General features: G+C 51.6%; 11 protein-coding genes across 11 annotated transcripts; 7 read left to right on the top strand and 4 right to left on the bottom strand.

The window, feature by feature from the left end:
* Positions 1 to 1,266: 1,266 nt before the first annotated feature.
* P153DRAFT_368697 (uncharacterized protein) lies at positions 1,267 to 2,150 on the top strand. Its single transcript, XM_033668582.1, has 2 exons — positions 1,267 to 1,760; positions 1,832 to 2,150. The coding sequence occupies exons 1-2, from the start codon at positions 1,428 to 1,430 to the stop codon at positions 1,913 to 1,915; spliced, it is 417 nt and encodes a 138-aa protein (XP_033521780.1). The 5' UTR covers positions 1,267 to 1,427; the 3' UTR covers positions 1,916 to 2,150.
* Positions 2,151 to 2,896: 746 nt separating this feature from the next.
* P153DRAFT_368695 (21 kDa subunit of NADH dehydrogenase) lies at positions 2,897 to 3,704 on the top strand. The gene is made up of 3 exons (XM_033668581.1): positions 2,897 to 2,978; positions 3,048 to 3,547; positions 3,599 to 3,704. The coding sequence occupies exons 1-3, from the start codon at positions 2,946 to 2,948 to the stop codon at positions 3,621 to 3,623; spliced, it is 558 nt and encodes a 185-aa protein (XP_033521779.1). The 5' UTR covers positions 2,897 to 2,945; the 3' UTR covers positions 3,624 to 3,704.
* A 283-nt stretch (positions 3,705 to 3,987) lies between these two features.
* Positions 3,988 to 6,775, top strand: P153DRAFT_321149 (uncharacterized protein; the record flags this gene model as incomplete). The annotated part of the gene is made up of 4 exons (XM_033665134.1): positions 3,988 to 4,213; positions 4,280 to 4,482; positions 4,532 to 4,881; positions 4,930 to 6,775. The coding sequence occupies 4 exons, from the start codon at positions 3,988 to 3,990 to the stop codon at positions 6,644 to 6,646; spliced, it is 2,496 nt and encodes an 831-aa protein (XP_033521778.1). The 3' UTR covers positions 6,647 to 6,775.
* Positions 6,776 to 7,720: 945 nt separating this feature from the next.
* On the top strand, positions 7,721 to 8,765 carry P153DRAFT_387931 (NmrA-like family protein-like protein; the record flags this gene model as incomplete). Its single annotated transcript, XM_033670701.1, has 2 exons — positions 7,721 to 7,754; positions 7,849 to 8,765. 2 exons carry the CDS (start codon positions 7,721 to 7,723, stop codon positions 8,763 to 8,765), a joined length of 951 nt encoding a protein of 316 aa, XP_033521777.1.
* A 62-nt stretch (positions 8,766 to 8,827) lies between these two features.
* Positions 8,828 to 10,144, bottom strand: P153DRAFT_387930 (uncharacterized protein; the record flags this gene model as incomplete). The annotated part of the gene is made up of 1 exon (XM_033670700.1): positions 8,828 to 10,144. One exon carries the CDS (start codon positions 10,142 to 10,144, stop codon positions 8,828 to 8,830), a length of 1,317 nt encoding a protein of 438 aa, XP_033521776.1.
* Positions 10,145 to 10,497: 353 nt separating this feature from the next.
* P153DRAFT_368692 (cytochrome P450) lies at positions 10,498 to 12,382 on the top strand. Its single transcript, XM_033668580.1, has 3 exons — positions 10,498 to 10,699; positions 10,751 to 11,380; positions 11,432 to 12,382. Exons 1-3 carry the CDS (start codon positions 10,610 to 10,612, stop codon positions 12,323 to 12,325), a joined length of 1,614 nt encoding a protein of 537 aa, XP_033521775.1. The 5' UTR covers positions 10,498 to 10,609; the 3' UTR covers positions 12,326 to 12,382.
* A 355-nt stretch (positions 12,383 to 12,737) lies between these two features.
* On the top strand, positions 12,738 to 13,738 carry P153DRAFT_295453 (uncharacterized protein; the record flags this gene model as incomplete). Its single annotated transcript, XM_033664031.1, has 2 exons — positions 12,738 to 12,925; positions 12,997 to 13,738. The coding sequence occupies 2 exons, from the start codon at positions 12,738 to 12,740 to the stop codon at positions 13,736 to 13,738; spliced, it is 930 nt and encodes a 309-aa protein (XP_033521774.1).
* Positions 13,739 to 13,872: 134 nt separating this feature from the next.
* P153DRAFT_368689 (uncharacterized protein) lies at positions 13,873 to 15,525 on the bottom strand. Its single transcript, XM_033668579.1, has 5 exons — positions 15,355 to 15,525; positions 15,120 to 15,296; positions 15,017 to 15,070; positions 14,663 to 14,960; positions 13,873 to 14,603 (listed from the first exon to the last, which is right to left on the bottom strand). The coding sequence occupies exons 1-5, from the start codon at positions 15,442 to 15,444 to the stop codon at positions 14,110 to 14,112; spliced, it is 1,113 nt and encodes a 370-aa protein (XP_033521773.1). The 5' UTR covers positions 15,445 to 15,525; the 3' UTR covers positions 13,873 to 14,109.
* A 793-nt stretch (positions 15,526 to 16,318) lies between these two features.
* P153DRAFT_368688 (bacterial exopeptidase dimerization domain-containing protein) lies at positions 16,319 to 17,919 on the bottom strand. Its single transcript, XM_033668578.1, has 2 exons — positions 17,835 to 17,919; positions 16,319 to 17,736 (listed from the first exon to the last, which is right to left on the bottom strand). The coding sequence occupies exon 2, from the start codon at positions 17,674 to 17,676 to the stop codon at positions 16,708 to 16,710; it is 969 nt and encodes a 322-aa protein (XP_033521772.1). The 5' UTR covers positions 17,677 to 17,736; positions 17,835 to 17,919; the 3' UTR covers positions 16,319 to 16,707.
* A 148-nt stretch (positions 17,920 to 18,067) lies between these two features.
* Positions 18,068 to 19,936, top strand: P153DRAFT_424630 (uncharacterized protein). Its single transcript, XM_033672496.1, has one exon. It carries the CDS (start codon positions 18,104 to 18,106, stop codon positions 19,778 to 19,780), a length of 1,677 nt encoding a protein of 558 aa, XP_033521771.1. The 5' UTR covers positions 18,068 to 18,103; the 3' UTR covers positions 19,781 to 19,936.
* Positions 19,937 to 20,957: 1,021 nt separating this feature from the next.
* On the bottom strand, positions 20,958 to 22,338 carry P153DRAFT_368686 (glycosyltransferase family 1 protein). Its single transcript, XM_033668577.1, has one exon. It carries the CDS (start codon positions 22,286 to 22,288, stop codon positions 21,041 to 21,043), a length of 1,248 nt encoding a protein of 415 aa, XP_033521770.1. The 5' UTR covers positions 22,289 to 22,338; the 3' UTR covers positions 20,958 to 21,040.
* Positions 22,339 to 22,740: the final 402 nt, after the last annotated feature.

Raw genomic sequence — 22,740 nt, 5'->3', positions numbered from 1 at the left:
TCATGAGGAGTGGAGAAGAGTGTTTGGTGTTGCGACAGGGGACGAAGGAAGGGCACTCACTCCAAACCCGCGGGCTTCGTAAACACCGGAATGTTCGCTGATAGCCACACCCACTGCAGAAAGAATCTCCGAGAAAGACATCTTGGGAAGATGAGGGCTCGGATGGGTTTGCGGATGTGATGTTTCAAAGTTTGTTGGTGTTTGAGCAGAGTCTGCAGCCTGCGGTGGTGTTTTCCTCCGCTACCTACACTGGCGGGAGGGGCTAGGTGAAGGCAGTATACCGTCGCGAGCGTCATTCGAATATACACAACAAAGCCACGGTATTAATGCGCAGAAAGTTGCTAATCAGGCACATATCTTGTCCGCATCTACAAAATATCAAGAAACAGCAGCGGAAGCGTTCAATCAGAGGCTACAGTTGGCTCAAGCACGACCGTGCATGTTGCACGTTCTTTTGAGCATCGTTGTCTCCTCCTGTAGTACGCAGAATGGAGTCAACAAGTCAAAGAACAAGATGCTCATGCAACAGTTCAGCTTGAGTACATGCGAGCGCTGTACCTAATGGAAGTACATCGTCATGTAACGCTACAAGCTATAGGTACTCACTGCAGGATACCCATGGTATGATCCTCTAATTTACAGCTTCCAAAAATATGTAGCATCCGTTTCCGAAGAGCTAAAGCAGAGTCACTCTAGGTCCTCTTGCGCGGTTTCATCAAAGACTCTCACACATTATCCCAGTCCTGATACCACCTTATGTCTTCGGTTCCGCCTCTAGACGTTCTATACACCGTCTGTATTTCTGTTTTGTATGTTGGCTTGTGATTGTCGGTATAACGCTGAGTTGTGTAGCATGTCATATCGTTAATCTCGTTCTTACATTCACTTCTACAATCTCTCTAGCTAGAGACAACTTCACACACTCTCGACGGCACCCAGTAGGTTCGGCACGAGGTTGCTCCGCGTGGGGCAATGAACTGCACCAGTTCATCATTCTCATGTTCGCGCTTATGTTTCTCGAAGGTCCAAAGGGAGCATACGTCGATTTCGACCGTATCCTGTAAGCTCATTGATGGGCTTGTAGTCGCATTGCGGAAGGGGTATGGTTCAGGTATTTCAAGTTCTCGCAAAAACTCCTCGATCGTCACCTCACAGAGTCATCAAGTCGAACAGATTGCAATACATTGATACGGTAGGCCCATACATGCTGGACATGGATCAGGTTCAGTACCTCGTAAGGAGTACCTCTTCCTTGCGGTTAAGTCAGGGGGAGTCGATGGTGAAGGTGGTTCTATGGACTGTTTATTGTCATCTTGGCAACACTAGCGAGGAGCACATAAAGGTGAGCCAATTCTGTACCGCTTCTCTCCTCTGCGACACCATAAAGTATCAACATGGCGTCGCGTACGCATTCCCACTTCTTCAGCATGTCCGCTCGTCCACCACCATCTGGCCCGGCGCCTCCTCCGCCTCCGCCTCCTCCTCCTCCACCTCCTCCTTCACCACCACCACCACCGCCGCCGCCACGAGGAGAATCTCCGCCCGCGCCACCAGCCCCCGGTGACCCCTCTGGGCCTTTCGTCCAACCCTCTCCGCTCCTGCCCGGCTGCCGTAGCTGGACACTGTTCAAGTCGGACATGGAGCTCTGGGTGATGCTCGTGGAGTCTGCCCATGGGTCTCAGATGTACACGGGGCTCGTCGCCCATGAGTACACGAACTACGAGCGGATTGTGGAGTACGTGCAGTCTTTCGAGAACCTGGTAAGCTTTGTCCCATTCACTGTGTGGTAAACGTCTCTTTGGTGTAGTGCTTGCTCATCATTGATATATAGGCACCGCTTGAGAAAGCAGTAGTGCTTTCCAACATTGACCGTGCCCGGCGCAACAACGGGGCAGTCATGTCTGGTGAGAACTGAGGACAACAATCAGGACGATGGCGACGGTGACGACGGTGACGACGATGACGACGACGACGACGACGACGACGACGAATGGGACAGGAGCTGAGGAAAGACGGGGTTCATTTGGAGTTGGGCTTGATTCTTTATGGCATTCATCTCCACGTAATGAATCTTTGCCGCCGGCTGCCTTCGCGCTGCGTTTTTGAATCTCACAACTCCCCCTGTGACTACTTGTAACAACATCGACACTACATGGCATGTCACAGAAGGGTTTCATGTACTTCATGCTACTGTCATGAACTTGCCCTTGTTCTGATGATCTATAGGAGATGAAGAGAGTCCCTCAAATCGATCAAAACTTCTATCAACCATAGTGAATTGATTGAAACAAAGGTAACTCAGCTTAAATCAAACCTTGTAGGATATCGCCCTTACCAGGCAGTACATAAATTGATGCCACAATCAAGAGGCGATTATAAAGGTCACGAATTGTAGCAAATATTATCTTGGTTCAGGTAGCACTGAGTAGAGTCGAAGCCATTACGATTCAATGGCATGGTAAGATAAAGATTTGTTCAGACAATGTAAGACCACATGTTGTAGCGCACATGAAGATCAGTCCACGTCTACTAACATCGTCACATCTTTCAGCTAATAGCAATGGTCATGTTGTGTATATTATGTTTTGCATAAATGAAAAGTGTGAAGACCAATAATTTCCTGTAATACTGGGTAAGATTGCTGGCATTCAGGGAAGGACCTCAACTATATGGCTAGAGTTTGCTGGAAGTCCTCATGGTATCGAGAGTATATCAGTCTTAATGGTACCTGCAGGGCAAGTGCTAGTCATGGTGTAAGGACGAAGGGGTCGCCGACGAATAGATGAGAAGCTTACAAAACCCGGCTTTCTCCGGCTTGGCAGACGTCCAGTCCGCTCAACCTCACCAAGCTTCACGATCCGGTCGACGAAGGCGCAACACGACGAACTCCGCCCATTGGCCCATCTCCACTCTTCCAACGCGTGACCAGTGACTGGGTGCTCAACATGGCGTCCAAGAAGGTTGCGACGACCTTTTCGGTGCGCTTCACGACCCCTCCGATACGCTCTAGCATCGTCCCCAGCCAGTAAACTGATGGCTCTAAATAGAAATACACGGTCCAGCCCACAGGCATCTATGCCGCCATCAACAAGTTCTTTGCTATCGACCCCAAGCGTTCCACGGGTATTCCCATGAACCCACAGTTTCGCAACCCACCCCCAGGTGCCCTCGACCCCAACGCGTACGATGATCCCGTCACCGTGCCCGCCGCCGACATCGCCGAGAACCCGTACTGGAAGCGCGACGTGCGTCGCAGGTACCCGAGATCCTCAGTCGTCACGCAGGCTGACGCAGTCGCGCTGCTCGAAGTTGGAAGTGCGGCGGCCCCCAAGCAGGAACTGATTGGCGAGGCAGGCTCGAAGCAACTGGTAGCTGCGCAGGAGCAGGGTACGAAGGGGCTTGCTGTGGCTTTTGAGCGAAACGTCGGGCTTGCAAAGGATGTACTAGGGCCTGGGGGCATGCCTCCGCTGCCAAGTGGGATGCACGTACATGGGCCTGCGGGATCGAAAAGATATGACTTGGAGAGTGAGCAGGCGTATCCTTCTGAGTAAATGACCTTCCGGCCCCTTTGATGACGCTGACGCTGATTGTGCTACAGGTACCCCTGCCGGGTCTTCTCATAAGTGTGCCCCTGGAGGGTTGGAGAGTGAGTAGAGGATGACGGGCTGTATCCGTACATATGATGATAGGCTTTTCTTGCACGATGTCAACATGTGCTTCTTCGTGTGTGATTGTCTTTTCGTGCTCTTTGTCTCATCCGTGTCCTATTCTGGCTAGTTTGTGCGTTTCCAGAATCAATTCTACATTTCCCCCCACGTTCCTTATATCTTTTCACCTGATCAAAAAGGGCAGTCGCGTCAGAGTCTTGAGGTCTTGGCAGCAGCATCGCGACTTCCTCTTCTCACCTTGCTATCGGTTTTGGTCGAGCCTCACCTCAACCTTGTGCGCAATTTCTTTGCCATCATGTCTCTCAACTTGACCACCACTATGACTTCAGACCCGCTGAAGGCACCGTCAGAACCAAGCATCCCGCCCCTTAACTTCATCTACGCCTGTTCCATCTGCTGTGCCACATTCGCCGACGTCTACGAAGGCGACCGCGAGACAGTCCAGGGTCTTTCGGACGGAATCAACCCCAAGGAGCGCCGTGTCTCCAGGTTGTTCCTGGCTAGCTGCTGCCACGTCTTCTGTGGCAGTCACCTGGAAGGTGGAGGTGAGTCCGCATGGAAGCTCATGACATCACATACTGTGTTCACGCGTTGACTCACGGCACCGACAGGACCACCTTTCCACCCGGCTGGACAACGACCGCAAGCGCCATGCCCAGTGTGCGCCAAGGAGAAGGATGACGGCGAGATCCGAGACCTCTACTCCCTTCGCGGATTGCACAAAGACGAATGTGATCCTGCGATTCCAGCAGCCTGGTTTGTTACACCTCCCATCAGGCTCGACGGCAACGGGAAAGAGATCGAAGCACTCCGCGTACGTCACATGCGAACAGTGACGCTGCACCCTTACTCACTGTGACCAGTTCCAGTACGTTGCGCTTATACGGTATTGCCAAAACACGTATGCAAGTCAGAAGCCGCTCCAGGATGAGCTAGCGCAAACGCAGAAGAAGTTGGGAAGCATGCAAGACCTTGCGTCGGCAGAGCATGCAGAAATCCTTGAGCTGCAGAAGGAGAACGAGAGACTACGCGCCGCACAACACCAATTCGAGAAATCCCAGACCTTGAAGGTTGATATGACACGGCTGCAAGAACTCGAGCAGGAGGTAGAACAGTACCGCCGCATTGAGGTTGACCTCCGCGATTTTGAAACCTTTCAAAGGGATAAGCCTGCGATCAAGCATTATATGAAGCTAGTCCCTATGCTGATCGGGTATGTTATTATTAGTGTCATCTTGCACATTGACTGACCTGTCTACAGGCAAAACGAGAAAATGAAGGACCGGCTTGCAAAACTTGGCTTTGCGATGGCGCTAGAGCCGATACCCAACTTTTCGGGACGTATTGCCCTCCAGGACGAATATGACAGTAGCGAGTCCGCAGATCGACCAGGCACGTCGCTACGTAAGACTACGTCAAGTCGTACGGCGGGCAGGTCCGCGCACACTGCGAGCAAGGACGAGACCGCACGATCCAGTCCGCATACTCAGCGTCCACTGAAGCGACAACGCCTGAACTCTCCTCTCCCCACGAACATGCAACTTGTTCCACCTAGTAGCCGAGACGCTATGCCTCCTCCATCAAAACCAATGTCCAGGATGCGCTCGATGCGCAAGATCTTCCCAAGCCTGAGGAAGAAGTTGTCTCACAGTCACTCCACACCTCCACTGGATAGGTCTTGTAGTGCGGACAGTGATATTCAGATGTACGACAATGGACGATGGCAAAACACATCGGCTTCACGAGCTGCAGATGACAAGGAACCACCAACCTGTCATGGCGCCTACAACGATGCGTTATACATGTCGGGTGCATTGCCAGTCGAACGTTCATTGCGGGCCACACATCTACGAGAAGCCGGACTTTTCTCGAATACAAGGATTAATGGTACAAGCCCCAATTTCACATTCAGAGCCTCGTCGCCTGTTGCAATGCGCAAACAGCCAGAAGAGTGCATTCCAATTCACTTGCCCACGGAGCCGTCCTACATACATCTGATGGATGGTCTATCCCGTGATACAGGGATGGAACTTGGGTTGAAAGATCCTCGCGAAGCCACGCCTGGAGGTCTTCCGCCCATCGAGGTGAACGGGGCAATTACGAATATCTACCGAGATCAGCGTAATTCTTATGATTCTGACAATCGAAAACCATGGGGTCTAGGACATGCGTTCCTTCGCCAGTCACCTAATTGCTCAGCCGCTCGCGTCACAAATGTACTTGGAACCCACCAGGATGATGTTCGTCTCAGCAAAACCTACAATGAGTCAAACCTGAATCCAGTTACCCCCGCGCCAAGAAGGTATCAACAACTCAGCCATCAGGTCGAGAGTGTAGTAAGTCCCTTTTTCAAGAGCAGTCAGCATCACTCGTCGAGCATTTCCAAATCCAGGATCGCTGAGCCACGGGATAGTTCCACTTATTTGGAGACCTATCGGTGTCCAAACCGCCAACCTCAAGCACCTGAGTCTCATAGACGTGAGCCACAGAGTCTGAACGGACTCTCGTTTTTTGACTCACCTCGCAATTTGAATAACGAACCTATCCAATACAGTCGTACACAACAACCAGCAGAGCCAGTGCTACACGCATCATATAATCAAGGTCGCAATCTTGACTCAAGGGGCTTCATCACTAGGCCAGAGTCAGGACAATCGTCATGTCTCGGCGCCAGCGCATACGGTTCTTCCTTGAATCGACCGTCATATTTGCGACAGGAACAGACACAGTCACATTCGGCAATTCCTTTCCCTCCCGTCGGTCGCTTGTCGTACTTTCGCACTGGACAGCTTCCTTCGTCCATGCCTTCAACTATTCCAGGGTGTTCATCTGTCCACTCCCGACCTCAGTGGGAGGTTCTCAAACGTATGGGCGTGAAGAGCAGTCGAAACAGTTCCACCAATACTGTAAAGAACACTCGTGGCGGTACCTCAAGACATCTTTACACAGGTTCTAGTCGACGCAGTGTCAGGCGGTGATCGACCTAGGAGTGTATGTGTGGTAGTTGTCTCATGTTTTCAAATCTGATACTTGCGATACCTCTTCCCTTATTTGCCCATATGACTCGACGTAGAGCCTTGAAATATTCCATCTTGGCAGACTAGAACAAATACTAAAACGATTTTACTATAACTTTGCCGTTCGTCGGAATTGGTTCAGTTTCATGCTACTGCAATGTAAACATGCCAGGAAATGACCCTCTGGGCCTCCTATGATGGCAAAGTGAAAATCAGCCTCAACTCCCACCTTGCTCTAAGTCACTAACTATCTTCCTCCAACGCAATCACAATCATGACTCGCTTATCAGCTACTCACCAAATACAGAAGCAAAGCCGAAATCCGAAGTATAATGGGGTTACTAGAATGCACGTCACATTGCATTCCGGAAAACACTAGCGTGTATTGGGCATTGATGCGGGAGGTCAGATTATATATGGTGTGGTTAATGCCGGACGAATTTCTCGGAATGCTTTGTAGACCCATTTCTTCAAATCGAAGCCATGCTATGGATATAGGATATATAAACGTATACGTACAGGACAATCTGAGGCATCTGAACATCTGAGCCCATCCAATGAGCGGCGAGTCATGGTGGGGTTGGTTTTGGTCGTATCATACATGGCGAGCCGTTTCTTTTCGTAAGTGTAGGAATATCGGTCTCACCGCAAAGTATTCCAGGTCATAGTATTAAGGAGCTGTCTTGAGCTTGGCAGGGCAGTCATTCATATTTGTCTACTTGGGTTCCTTGTATAGCTGCATAAGAGAACTGGGGCGGATGCGTTCCAATGTAGCCACATACAGCCTCTGGGTAGCAATGTGCCCAATCAAACAGACTAAGAAGAACCGCCCATTGCATCCGGCACGGCACATTTACACTGTAATCTGCGGCAGTTGAGGAAGCGGTCTGTAGGTTTCGGCGCCGGTGTTCACCGTAGCTAAATTTTGTCGATTCGCTGCATGTTGAATATTTACCTATTTATCAAGCAATCTTTATTCATCTATCGAAATCAACCTCTTTTCCAGGACCGACACACCATCCAAATTATAACAATATGGTCAAGATTGCTGTAGCAGGAGGCACAGGCAGTATGTAATCCTAAGTTATTTCATACTCTGGTTATCGATAGCTTACTATACACGCATGTACTCGTGCTTCCAACCTACTAAACACATAGCATAGACGTCGCAACTGAGATTCTCCGCGTCGCAATCGCTTCAGGCAAACATGAAATCACCATCTTCACACGGTCGCAACCCTCGAAACCAAGCCCAGACGTGTCGTATAAGACGGTCGACTACCACGACCGCGCATCCCTCACTAAAGCTCTCGGTGGCTTCGACGTCTGCCTCAGTTTCTTAGTCGTGCATCTAGACACAGACTGCACTGTGCAGAAGAATCTCATCCATGCGAGTATGGCAGCGGGGGTGAAGCGTTTTGCCCCAAGCGAGTGGGGCATCAAAAACAACTCGGGCGTACCGCCATATGCGAACAAAGACGAGATCGCGCGGTACCTCGCTGAACTGAAGAATAAGGGGGAGTTGGGGGGGATGCAGTACTGTCTGTTCCAGCCGAGTATCTTCATGGACTACTTTGCGCATCCATATTCGCTGTCGCCGGAATTGATCACGTGGCCGTTCTTTGTCGACTACGAGAATAGAAGGGCGATGGTGCTTGATGACGGGGACCAGCCTATGGTTCTCACTGCGATTGCGGACGACTCTGCGATGTTGGCGAGGGCGCTCGAGGATCCGGAGGCGTGGCCGGCGGTTGGTGGGATTCGCGGGTGTCGCACTACGATCAACGAGCTGGTTGCGCTGGGGAAGAAGATTCGCGGGGGCGAGTGGAAGATTGAACATGTGCGTGGCGAGGACATTAAGAAGGGTGTGTTTTCGACGAGTTGGGTTCCGCAGGTAAGCCATCCGGTGATTCCGGACGCAGATCGCGAGCAGTTCTCCAAGGACTTTGTCGTTATGTTTTTCCAGGGCATCTTGAATGGGTCGTGGGATGTGACGGATGAGTGGAATGGGAGGTGTCCCGACTATAGGTTCACGGGACTGGAAGACTATCTGACCAAGGCATGGGAGGGCAAGGCATGAGGAAGAAAGATGAAGGTGGAAAGTATATACATTGAACTAATATGTCTACCTGCGAAGTCGTACTACTCTGCATCAATGAGGGGAACGTCAGGCAAGGGCTTCTCGGGCAAGGGCTTGGTCGGAAGGGGCTTCATGGTGTGAGTCTCATCCGAGTAAACAGGCGGGTGCGTACTACCTTCCTCGCCAGGATCGTCCCGATACGCGCCGTGCAGTAAGGCGTTCTCTTCTTCGTCGGTCCTTTCCCGGCGCACCTGTTCCCAGACAGCATCCATGCCGTCCCATCTCGCGAGCTCCCGCTGCTGCAGGACTAGCAAGACGAGCCGGTACAGGCCATAAAGCACGACGAGACCTCCCACTGTACTTGCCACGATGATCCACACCAGGGACCACAAGTGCCAATGAACAAAGTGGCCAAACATGTCGCGGAGTGTCCCCTTCTTGCCCCAGTCACCCCACTCGCGGGACAGGTAGACGAGCTGACCGTCGTGGTCCCATATGTCCATGCCGAAGAAGGTGCGTATGCTCTGCCAGACGGTGCGGGGCGTCTTGGCGGGGAAGCGGTATCGTCGCGGGGCCAGGGCAACGTCGACGATGCGGTACTCGTAGACCTTGTCCTCGTCCCCGACAGAGCCAAACAGGCTGCTCCCGGGCTGGGGTGTCTCTGTCTTGGCCTCTGTGCCGGCCACGACTACGCGCAGCATCTTCTGCTCGGGTTTGTCGAAGACGGCCACGGCATCGTCTTCGTATCCGTCGGAGCCGCCGATGGCGTCGAGAGCCAGCTCCCAGTACTTGGCGTCGGCGGGGCTCTCTCTGTCCGCGGCGTGGGCGTCAGTCGGCGCTGCCGTGTACAGGTAGTCGAGCGAGATGGCGCCCAGGGCGAGGTCGTAGCACCATTCGACGCACTCGGCCTGTATGTGCTGGAAAAACGCCTGCCGACAAGACGGATTCGGGCATGCCAGGGCGGCGGACAGGTTTGCGTACGAGAAGGTCGGGCGCAGCTGCGTGGCGTAGAGGCGCGGCGGCCCGGGCACCGTGGCCAGGTGTGGGAAGACGGGCTCGTGGTTGAGCAGCACGGTGCGCTTGTCGTGGGCGAGGCTGACGTTGAAGAACAGGGCGTAGTCGCTCTTGACGACCCTGTGCTTCCGCTCCGCGCCCTCCTCCCCGTAGCGCTCGACGACCTCGCAGTCCCGGCAGCCTATCTTGGCCGCGTACAAGGAGCCCGGCGTGACGGCGACGACGTGGCTGATGGGCTGCGCGCACGCCTCGTCGGGAGCCTCGTCGGGAGTGCGCCCGTCCACATGGCACGCTGGCAGAGCAGAGCCCAGGGCATGCGCAGAGGCAGCAAAGCAAGCGAGGTGCGACAGGCGGGCCAACAGCATCGTCGCCGTTTACATTGGCAGCCTTCAGGAGCGGTGCTGCTAGTCTGCCCTCGCCAGCGCGTCAGGGGAGTAGCCAGCCCCAGATACCCGCTCTTCGCTTCGATAGCCGCTGCACGTGACCATCTTCCATATCTACAATCCACCTTCCGCCGCTACCCGTCGTCTTCCGCGCCATATACCTAACCTTCCCCGTCAGCAACACGCGCACGCGACTGCTTCCAAGCTGCCCGCGCCGTTAGCCTACCTGCACATCAGCAAACTGCATCGACTGCTGGGTATTGCGGGAATCCGGTTGGCCATGGGAGACATGCTGCCCTTGTATATAAACGCCTTGTGCTACTCTGGAATACAATATTCAATCTGCTTCCAAGATTGTCCGAACTCAAGCACGGTTATTTGGTGTCCATGTTACTACTCACATAACACAAGCACCTTTATCCAAAGTCACGTTGACGCGTGGACAACATGGCACCCCACGTCTCCAGCATCCTGGCCTCGCTCTTAACCTCGCCGTTGCTCCTTCTGGCATCGCTGTTTGGCGCCCTGCTCCTCTACGTAAGTCCTCGCTACCCATCTTCCCTGCATCAACCAACCGACATCCCTCAGATATCTGCCGTCATCCTCTACAGATTGACTCTGCACCCACTCGCCAAGTACCCCGGCCCACCCCTCGCAAAGATAACAGACATATACCTCGCCTACTACGCCTACAAAGGATCCCGTCATCTCGCCTTCCACAATGCACATGTCCAATACGGTCCCTACGTCCGCCTCGGACCCAATCTCCTCTCCGTCAACACGGCCACAGCACTGAAGACCATCTACGGATTCCGCGCCAATGTCCGCAAGGGGGATTTTTACAAGGCCTTTCCCAGCACACCAAAGGCTGTCAGTGTGCACTCTTCCATCGACAAGCTGCAGCATGCACGAAAGAGGCGCGTCATGAGCCATGCATTCAGCGATGCCGCCATCAAGAGTTTGGAAAAGTACATACTCGCTAACGTGAGGGTGGGCTGTGAACTACTGGGGCGGACGGCTGAGCAGCAATCTTCTGAGACAGGAACCTCCGACGAGAAGGCGTGGAACGGCGTGTGGAACGCGGCCCATTGGTGCGAATGGCTCGTCTTCGACATCATGGGTGATCTCGTATTTGGCAAGGCGTTCGGCATGTTGGAGAGTCCTGTGAATCGGTTTGCGACAGATCTGGTCGGCAACGCGGCGCATCGTCATCTGATTGTGGGTATTCTCTTTCATATCTTAAAGGAAAATATGTACTAACAGTAGCAGTGCGGCACCCATCTCACAATCCACAACTGGCACCTCGACAAACTCCTATTCCGCAAAATTGCCGGTCAACGTGCGCAATACATGCAGTACAGCAAAGGGCAAGCCATGGAACGGACGAAACTTGGCCTTGACGTCGACCGCAAAGATTTCTTCTACTACCTGCTCAATGCAAAAGATTCTGAGACCGGCAAGGGCTTCACTATGGACGAGCTATGGGGCGAGTCCAACCTGCTGATCATTGCTGGCTCCGACACTACCTCAACGGCCATGTCTGGAACCTTTTTTTACTTGGCACACAACCCAACTGCGTTGCGAAGACTTTGCGATGAGATCCGCAACACCTTCTCAGATGTGGAGGAAATCGTGACTGGACCTAGACTCAGTGGTTGCGCATTCCTGCGCGCTTGTATTGACGAGACAATGCGCATGACGCCTCCCGTGGCTGGTGTACTGCCTCGCCAAATCCTCGCAGGTGGTATGGACGTTGATGGCCGTCATTTCCCAGCCGGCGTCGAGCTCGGTGTTCCAATCTATGCCATTCACCACAATCCCGACTACTTCCCTCGTCCTTTCGACTACCTCCCCGAACGCTGGCTGGCCGATCCTTCCGTCAATCCTCTGCACGATAGACTTGCGCATGCGCAGTCAGCATACAACCCTTTTAGCATTGGACCCAGAGGCTGTATTGGTAAGGGACTGGCGTATGTGGAGTTGACAGTAACGATTGCACGTGTGATGTTCTTGTACGATCTTAGAATCGCACCGGGTACATCGCTGGGCGGCGGCAGCCAGGACTTAGAGATTGGCAGGACAAGGACGACCGAGTACCAGATCAAAGATGTGTTTGCTAGCAAGAAGGACGGGCCAATGCTACAATTCCGGGCGAAGGCTTAGAATAGACTTCTGATGATATGTACTCAAGACCTACTCGTCGTATGAATTCTCTTCCCTTGTTTTAATCTCTTCCTGTGCATCTCATCACGAAATCCGGACTTATGATCGGGTAGCGTATCCATGATGTTACGTGATAGAAAAGACGATGAATGAACGCGTCAAAGAAAGATTCCAGTGCTCACGTGGCGAACCGTCCGTGCGTCCGCTTTTTCTGCACGCCATCAGCATCTTCAAACCCACTCAATTGCTATGCCACTACAAATTATTGCCCTCAACTATAACGATTATCCTCAATCTTTACCTACTTGTCTCGAATTGTGCACCCACAATCATCATGGCAGCACCTAGAGCTTTCACGCGGTGCCGCACATTTCTCTCTGGAGGCCTTGCATCATCACGTCCGACCACCTCAATGCTCCTAGCATCCAGAGTCGCTATCCCACAACGACAATTCACAGCAGGGGCACGATTTCTGGAAGGTTATGTTCAAACACCCAGCTCAGAGGCGGAACGTGCACGGTCGCTCGCTCTACTCATGCTTCCCAAACGAGCTACAAAATCGGAAATCGAAGCGTTCCTTCAAAAGGCGGGGGTTGACATGTACGTTTCTCAATAATCCCTTTGGTTGATGTTCAAGCTTCTTTACGTCATGTGTTCTTACAGTCCGGCAGCAAGAGGATGCAACTAAGGCTTGACCGTTTCACCTTTCACAACGACACAATATGTTTCGTGGAGCTGGCAAACGAGAAACAGGCCCAGGACGCTGCAAACCGTTTGAATGGAAAGATCCTCCTAGAGAAATCAGTCACTGTCTCGACGCCTCTCAAGGATGGCTTTGTTTGGAAACAAGGCTGGCAGCCAGACTCTGAGACGAGTGGGAGTCGATACTTCCTACATGAAGATGATGCAGCTCCGCATGAGGCCATCAAGCCTCTTCTTGAAGGCCGCCGCGTAATGTTCTCCGTGATGACTCCGGGTTGGGGCGACGGGATAACCAGCACCCGCCAAAAAGCGTCACGGGAGATCCTCCATAAACATCTCGACAAGTACGGAATCGAAGCTATCAGCGGCCTGTCTCCTTTCCTCGGCGACAAAAGGCCAAGTCCCCGTCTGCTATGCTTCATCGACTTCGAGACCAAGGAAGGTGCCACTTCTGCCATGGAGGCTCTCCACGAGACCGAAATCGAAGGTCGGAAAGTGTGGATTAAACCGTCAGAGATAGCACCCTGGAGAGCGCATCACTTTGGAAAGGTGAACCAATCTGTGCTTGCTACCCTTCAGGAGAAGGGACTTGCGCCCCAGGAGCTTAATGAAGACCTGTTTATCAAGCAAAAGTCTCAAGGCAAGACAAATGACACTAAAACTCGCAAGCCCAAGCGGAAGCCCAAAGTGCAAGTTGAGAAGGTTGAATAGAGTGGGATGCTTGGGAAAAACCAGGTGATGTTGAACACGCAAAGGGAATTATGTACTTATATTTGTCTGCATCAATTACTCACGAAATCATTCTCCCATATGATAACCTGATAATACTTGTATTATTATCCATATGCTTCTTACAAACACACAGTGCAATGTACATTTACTTTCGATTTGGCGTATATAGACCGAAATCAATTCTACAGTATCTTGGAAGATGGCAGAAGATATACAACCTGTGGAGCGCTCAAAAGACAACAAAACATAACGCACGGCTCGCCAAGTAATATCAGTACTGTGTTATTCTTTAATGTGCCATAGCCTGCCATGGCCCTTGAATCCTACGTGCTTGTTCTTATTTACCAAGACTAGCCCATCAATCGTCGCCGCCGCCCACTATCAACATTGACTGTGTTATCTGGGCCAATCGAGATACTAAGACTTGAGTTTTCATCATCGCTCCCCCCTCTCATTCTCCGGTCCCGATTCCTGTCCCGATCGCGTTCGCGTTCACGCTCCCGCTCCCGCTCACGGCCCTGGCTTCCACTTCTCTCGGGTTGAATGACCAGCCATGTGGATCCGCCTGCATCATCGTCTTGTTGCATGAGCTGTAGTTGCGCACTGCCGCGTCCTTGTGTGTGTGTTCGTGTTGGCTTGGGTGCTGGTGGTGGAGGGAATAAAGTTGTAAATCTCGTAATCTTCAGCGGAAGTGTTGCGAAGGCAGCGGGTATCGGTAGAGATTCGATCAGAGTGACTTTCTCGAGTGGTAGGGTTGAGAGGAGGGATGGCGGAAGGTCGATTGGTGAGCAACCGAGGATTACATGGCGGAGATGCGAGTTTGATGTGTAGAAGGAGAGGTTTTCTGGGAAGAAGTAAGTCCTCCGATCAAAACGTATGGTATAGGTTGCTGCTGCTGCTGACCTCGTACTTTCCTGCCTGAACTGCCTTCTTTACCAACGCCTACATCAATCCAGTCGAAGCTGGATATTCGACCGCAGAAGCCCGTGGAGAAGGCGCGGAGCTGCCCAAGGTTTCGGACTTTGTCTTGTCGTACGAGGAAGTTTGCCAGACCCTCAAGATTGGCATACACTCGTACTATTATGTCCAATGTATCCGCATCTTCGTATAGTGGGCGAAGATATTCTCGTATCCGAATGAGCAGCTCGTCGGCCAGAGCCTCACCACCCTGCGCTTTCCGCGTGATGTATTTGTCCTGGAACTGCACAATGTCAGGCTGCAGTCCGCATGTAGATGAATGCGGGGAAGTGAGTGTACAAGAAAGCCGTCTGCGTCTGCATCTATGAGGGCCAGGACGAACGGTCGCCGTGACTACGATGAATCAGCGCTAGATATATAGCATTGATGCAATGTATCTAACCTGTTTCTGAACGAGAGCCTCTTCTCTCGTCTTCGCTCCAGCCACTTCGGTTTGCAACGATGCTCTTGCTTCAGCGACTTCCGCCTGCAGTGTCCGACGGACGCTTTGTTCTGAGGTGAGGTCAAGTTCCGTCTGGGTGAGCCGGGCCTCGGTTTTTTCGAGTTTCTCCAACAACTCCTGTTCACCCTGGGATCAGCCAGAGGCCCATATTTCAGCCCAAGCGATGATCACGCACCTCGATCAGCTCGAACCTCTTCTCCTCTAGAATCTTGAATTGCGCTAATTTTTCACGGTACGTAGTAGGAACAGGTGGAAGTTCAGCCATATTTACAAAAGCGGTCGCTAAACAAAGCCTCGAAACTTTACAAATCTGGGGCAACCCGACATTTATACGAACGTGAACTAATGTTTCGGGCTCCCGCGCAGCCCAGGTGGCTCTGCATCTATGTCAAAGGCGGTGACCCGGATACGCTTAGGCTGGTCAACGTAGCGGGCGCTGATTGGCTGACAATGTGGAGTTCATGCATCTGATCTTGTGTCTCGAGACCAAAATTGGCCGGATCGAGACATGAAAGCGTGAGCTGGCGGGCGGATTGGAAGAGGCCAGAATCGTACCAGCGAATGTGAGGAGTTAAACGGTTCAGAGGCGGCTCCAGTCTGCGCGGCTATCACTTGCAAAGTATCGAGGAAAGCTGGTCTTACCCATGCAGATCACTCGCGTGTCGATTGGCGATCATAACGGGTACAAGGAGGGGTTGCGTTCTTCTCCAGAACCATAATCGCGACTTCGTAACATGACCCCACGGTCGAGCTTTTCGAGGTCACTTGGGTGACTCTCGCTTCGAACCACACACACACGTGAGGAAGAGTTGCGGACAGCGCCGACATACTATCAGAGCCTGCAGTAACCCTATCTCAATATGTCTATAACGATGCAAAAGGTTGAGCTTCACGGTTGACACAGCAAGCAAGGCGTGGGCGCAGACCCCACCAACTTCGCTCGTCCAACTCCTCGTCTTGGGCTATTAACTTATATGATCTATCGGATTTGCCCCTTGAATCAAGTATCATACAGACCGAAATACCGAAAACGAAAAGGAAATATTCTCATGGAGTTAGAATATGACGTCACATCTCCTGGGAAACAAGCACGAACATACAAGCATCTTGGAGACATCCATTACATTTTCATACGTCCCGCTCAAAATCCTCTCTGGCCCGTCGCGCAATATCTTCGTCCATCAATACTCGCACTGCCAGCATCGCCATTCCTTTCGCGCATTTCAAGGCTTCTTGATGGCCCCCATCCGTGCCAGCACGGGCTGCAAATGATGCATTGTGTAGCGATACACCGGGTGCGGCTGGAATCACAAATGCCCCATGAAAGCTAGGCACAACATGAGAGACGTTCCCCATATCTGTCGATGCGTTCATTGGTTTTTCCTGATCGATCATCACCCTCGAGCCTATGGCACCCATGCCTCGAGCATATGTCTCGCACAGTGTCTTGTTGGCGCGGAGGTTGAGATAAGTTGGAGAGCTAATCGGTATTAGCAAGTCCAGGAATGGACGCCAAAGTGGAGCACACTCACGCAATGTAATCCAATTTGCACCCGGTCGCTTTTGCACCCGCCTCGATACAATCCTTCACTCGTAAGAGTAACCTGTCTGCTCTTTCAATCGTTGGACTTCGCACGTTCCAGTTCATCCTTGTATAGTCCGTGATCACGTTCGGAACGGTACCGCCAACTTCAATAACGCCGTGGACGCGCTCATCAGGCTCCATCTGTTGCCTCAACAGCCCAATATTGTTGTACGCCGCAACAGCTGCATCGAGGGCATTCACCCCGTTCCAAGGCTCACCAGCTGCATGTGCGGACTTCCCCCTAAATTCGGTACGAAACTTGTGGCTTGCAATCAGCTTGAACCCAGCAAGCCCGCTGAACCCACCAGGCTCGTGGAATATCTGATGTCCAGATGTTGGATGTGCCATGATGGCTGCAGCAGTTTCTACGGGAAAAGCACCAGCGTCAATCAGTTTAGCTTTCCCACCTCCACCTTCTTCGGCTGGGGTTCCCAAAATACGCACACGGCCTTCGATGCCATGTTCCCTCAGTGCTTCGGCAGTGGCGATAAATGTCGCAATCGAGGATGTAGCAATCAGATTGTGCCCACATGCGTGGCCGATTTGAGGTAGTGCATCATACTCCGCGCAGATAATGACGAGGCGACCTCCCGATCCAAACTCGGCCTCAAAACTGGTCTTGAGTCCATAAGTGTGCTTATGAACGTTGAAATCAAGCGATGCCAGATATGTCGTGATGGTTTCGTGGGCGAAGTGTTCTTCGTAAGCGGTTTCGGGATTTGAGTGAAGAGCTCTGTTAATCTTACGCAATTCTGAATTCGACGCGTCGATGGTCGAGATGATAGTGGAACGAGCCTTTTCCAATACTGATTCAAAATCATTGTCGTCTAAGATCAGATGTTTGACGCCACTTCGACCAAATAATCGAAGCTCATCAGCACCGGATAAGGTAGACCCGGTTGGCACGGCCATTGTAGATTTTTATGAAGAAAGCTTCACAATGAATGAAGAGGGCTTGATTGTGAGCTGATAGTAGGTCTCCCTACACATATTTGTAGCTACGCAGCTGTTGCAGGCTGCGATATCATGACGAACAACACCCTGTTTTTCTAACCTTGCATCGCTTCTAGACGTTACCCTGGCCTCGATTTTACCGCTGAACGCTTATTCGGTATACTGCCCGTGCTCTGCTGTGATAGACGCAGCCGCAGATGTGTCGCTTATTTCGAAGCGCCTTTCACCACGTAGCGCTTATTTCATCGGATACGGCTCTTCCCCGCTTTTGCTGACTTTACTTCACGCTATCTTCGACACTCTTCTCTTTCTGTGGCATGTCCCCTGAAGTTCGCCTTTCCCAAAAACTCTCCATATCGTCTCCACTTTCTGTGTATCTCGGAACATGACAACTGTGTTATTGGCAGAGCAGGTTCAGCCTGGGCCCACGTCTGACTCTCCACCTACAGGCGGCCGAATTAGCTCAAGATCGCGTGATGGATGCTGGATATGCCGGGACAAGAAGGTAAAGAAAAAGTGTGACCAGCAGCGGCCAAGATGTGGAAGATGTGTGAAGCACAAGTTGAGCTGCGACTATTCGCCCCGACCCACGCTTGCCGAACGACGCAGGGCCTCACAAGACATCGTTATAGTGCAGGCCGCCAATGATGTACCTAATGATACTACCAATCTACTACCAGCATCTCCGATCGGGTTACCAATAGTCACTGGCGCCTGGTCTCGGAACTTGTCGACTGAGGACAAAGAGGCTATTGCCTACTTTCGCACGGGGTTCGCCGAGTCTCACCATACCAAGAACCCCGATTACGGCCTCATCTCTCTGATGTTCCGTATCGCGCAACAGGAAGAAATGGTGATGCACATGGTCATCGCTATCGGTTTGCACGAAATGGATTTCCGCCGCCTGAGGCCCACCGCAAGACAAACTTCCCTACGGCACTATGCCACTGCTCTCAGATTGATGGCTGTGGCTATCACCTCGCCCGAAAAAGCCAAAGATACTGATTCGATATACACCACTCTGTGGCTCATGCTTCTGTACGAGCAACAGTTTGGCGATGCAGAATGTAGAGCCTACGTCCACCACCTCGAGGGTATATCCTCACTACTACAACATCAAGGTGGACGTCTTCTGACTTTATCTCCTCGCAAGCCAGGTACGGTGAACAGGACTTCTGGTTTTCTGGGGAACTCGACGGAGAAAGCGACATCTAAGATGTCAGTCTACTCAGCGCGTGTCTTGGTCTGGATAGCTTTGCTTGATGCAGCAGCAGCGTCGTCTGGCGTGGGCGGACAAGTCAACAGTACCATTCTCGCTTTGATGATTGGAGACACTTCAACACCTAAAGTACAAGTGGAGGATCCCGTGAAGACATTCACTCGTCTCCATCGTTATTCCAATTCCCTCTATCGTACGGCATGGGGCGATGCGTATCCACAGAACGAGTTGGTCGATGACGTCGAGAACCGCAGCATCTACGCTTTGCTATGTGCATGCGCACAGCTGCGCTTTATGACTGCACAACTTGCAACGATCTATCGCAGAGGTTCTCCTGCTGCTGCTCAAAATTCGATTGACGTCGGCAATTCCATTGCTGAGGTGGGCGATCTCTTCGTAGAGCTCTTAGAGGTCGCCAGCGAGTTGTCTCCAAACACAAACAACAGTCACCGGCTCGTCGCCAACGTTCGTGCCATTGTTCCCATGTACTATGCTGTGATCCTGGACTTCGATCGTCTGACTGCCTTCGATGAACCGCTAGGCGAACGACAACAGTGTGCAGTTGAGGAAATAATGAATCTCGCCTGCCAAGGCTATGAACATGATGGCGACGAGGCTATCATCAGAGTCGCGTGGCCACTTTTTATTGTAGCATTGGAAACTGACGACTTGGGTCATCGAAAGTGGATATTGGATCGTTTTGAAGCTATAAGCAAGTTTGGGAAGAACTTCCAACGTGCGCACCAATTCTTGCTCGGGGCAATTCCCATACAAGATAGACTTAGGGTTCGGATCGACTTGAGAGATCAGATGGAGAAGACGGCATTTTTCGTACTAGGGTAGTTTGCAACTTCTGAGCCAGTCATCATAAGCCCCACCCATAAACTGAGCGCTTGTTTCGGGAGCTTCATATGCTATGTATAGGCGATGCTTTAGTCTTGTATGTTATTAATGCCTTCTGCTCGTGCCACCTGGCAGCGCCTAATTTCTCGCATGATGAGTTAGATCAGGGCCACTGTACATAGGCTCAACCAGGATCTTGGTGACTCGGTCGCGAAGTGGGCAGTGAGACATTTTGTTCAGGATGGCAGTCACCCCAATCATGTTCATTACATTACACTGCAGAGCGTTTCTTCGCGTCAACGTTATATCGCCGCTGCCAGATAATATTGTCATTCAGCGCTTGTACATTTTGTAATGATCGCCGATGACGAAGGGTAATGATTATGCTTGAACTTCGGGAACGATGGGTGATCTTAGTGTCAGTGGAGAACTTTGTTCTGTGGAGATCAACTTCCAGATGTTTCACCAGTTCAACGTGAAGTATCATCGCCCGTGCAAGTACATATATCCGTTGACAGGATCAGCCGGCTTCTCTTGGTGGTGCTATTCCCTCCTCCATGGTTTCTAGATGAGCCTGCGATATCTTCGCAGCCAGATTTCGGACCCTATGGAACGCTGAGCTTGTAGACTAGTATTGTACACTATCCCGACAATCATTGGTATTTATTCAGGGAATAATTCCAGAGCATGTGAGGGTGACTACTCTGGCAGGCAAGATGGATAAGGAAGCAGTGAACTTCCGATACCTGCACTGACGAGTTCTTATGTACATTGCACTTTTAGTAGCTATCAGAAGTGTGATGATAAAAGGAGCTAAATCGTACAGCTCTTGCTCAATCTATGTGCTCCACCAGCAATGCCAAATTCTCATACGCTTGTTTCACGAACAAGGTGGAAGGTCCATACAGCTTTCAAGGCTTTGAACAAGAAGACAATACGTTCTGAGTGGAGCGAGAGGTTGATCTCAACTGACGGGAAGATCTTGTTGATGCATGTCAAAGAAATCGAAACCAAAACAAAAAAATGGATGACGTCAATAGTGTTGCGTTTTACCATGATCATGCTTCACGTCAACAATCTCCATACCCATATCAGTTTTCTTTGGAGCGTAACACGTCTAGACACATGGTTGATTTCATGATTATTCGAGATTGAAGAAGCGGATATTGAAACTAATGCACCCTCTGCCCAAAACGGGCTCGTCACGCAACGATTTCAGCTACTATCACGACCCTTTGAGGTCTTCACACAAGGTTAACTTTACGCCTTCTCGACCGGCTCTTCCAAAATGAACTTCCACATAACCTCAGCCGCCGTCTCTGCCCCGTCCATGGAGTTCAACGTCTTGGTCAGCATTCGAGCCTTCGCCGCATAGGACGGATCTTTCAATACAGTATGCACCGTCGAGCGGATGTTTTTGGCATTCCAAAACTGCTTTTGTATACGAATTCCTGCTCCAGCATTCATGGCGTTGTCCAAGTTGGTCTGCTGCTCGACTTGCAGTGCAACTCCAACAATGGGCTTCCCTGCTGCTAGGGCACACTGAACAGTTCCTTGGCCTCCGTGGGTGATGATGAGATCAGCAAGGGCGTTTGCAGCAGGCGCAGAAATGAACCGATCGGTCACTAGGAGACGGAGATCACCATCCGCGATCTCGTTGGCCTTGTCGATTGAGCATATGGACTTTGAGGCCAAAACCACGGCGTTCCAATTGTCCTCCTTGTTCATCTTCAACGCTTTGATGGCTTCAAATAAGAAGTCCTCGGTGCCGGAAGAACCCATTGTCACCAGGATAGACGGTCCAGATCCTCGTGTCAAATGATTCACGATATCTTCATCGAGTTTTGAGGTGTTCCTGGCGTACAACGGGCCAGTGAGAACGATGTTCTTTGGGAGTCGGTGCAAGTATTCTTGATGGAAGATGGGGTGATCATTGACGATGTTGAGGTCCGCCATATTCATATCAAAGAGCGAGATCGGCCCTTTGACTGGCCATCCACAAGCCGCTGCCGCCGCTCCCAGACGCTGCTGACGGAAGATGGGTGCCTTGACCATCAGTCCGCTGGCCCACCAGGCCAATCTTTGTCTGACCGGTCGAGGAAGGCGAGTGAACAGAGGCATCATATCTGGAAGATCGCGAACGAGGCCATGCGCGAAGGCCCCAGGATGAAGTGGAACAGGCAGGAAGTTGATTGTCCGGATTTTCAAAAGGCGTGCGGCAATCGATGCAGGCGCCCACATCCCGTGAAACACAATGTCTGGCTTTAGTTCCTTGAAGGCTGCTAGCTGGCCTTCAATGAACGTTTTTGCGATCTCTTCCGAGCCAAAGAACTCAGGCCAATCCCATCCGAGGTCATGTGCAACTGATACGCCTCCCACGCGAGGTTGTGCCGGAACGATGTTGAAACCGGCATCTGTTATCTGGTACTCGAAACGAGAGCCACACGACAAGAAGTCGATTTTGAGATCGATGCCTGGTGGGCACATATCCCGCAATGCAATAGCCATTGCAATAGCTCGCGTCGTATCACCAGCATCTTGCCATGCTACACTGAGCACGATGTGAATGGAGTCGAGCGTCATAGTACTGGGAGATGTATGGCCTCGTTAAGGAGCTAGGATATTCGATTTAATAAAGGAGAATAACCTCGAGAAGAACTTGGCACTTCGATCAACATTCATCGCTGCATGTTCTTGCAATGCCCCTTATATGATGCGCTTGAGACTTGGCTGCCCAAGGATCTGCGTGGTCTTCTATTAGACCTATCAGGCTTACAAGATGCTTAGCCAATCCCCTTCATACCGAGAAAGCTCATAACCGAGACTAGGGATACGCTTTGCAGTTACCACTATGCCGTCACGGTATCGGAGTCGACGAGCGTGAGTTTAGGTTTCCGGTCCGGACACCTCCATGTAACCTTCAGCTGCCATCGAGCCTCAGATAACGGCAATATCGGGAC

This window comes from Dothidotthia symphoricarpi, assembly GCF_010015815.1.
Source record: "Dothidotthia symphoricarpi CBS 119687 unplaced genomic scaffold P153scaffold_15, whole genome shotgun sequence".
NCBI lineage: Eukaryota > Fungi > Ascomycota > Dothideomycetes > Pleosporales > Dothidotthiaceae > Dothidotthia > Dothidotthia symphoricarpi.
The sequence above is the reverse complement of the archived record's forward strand: the minus strand, read 5'-3'. Positions and strand labels throughout refer to the sequence as shown.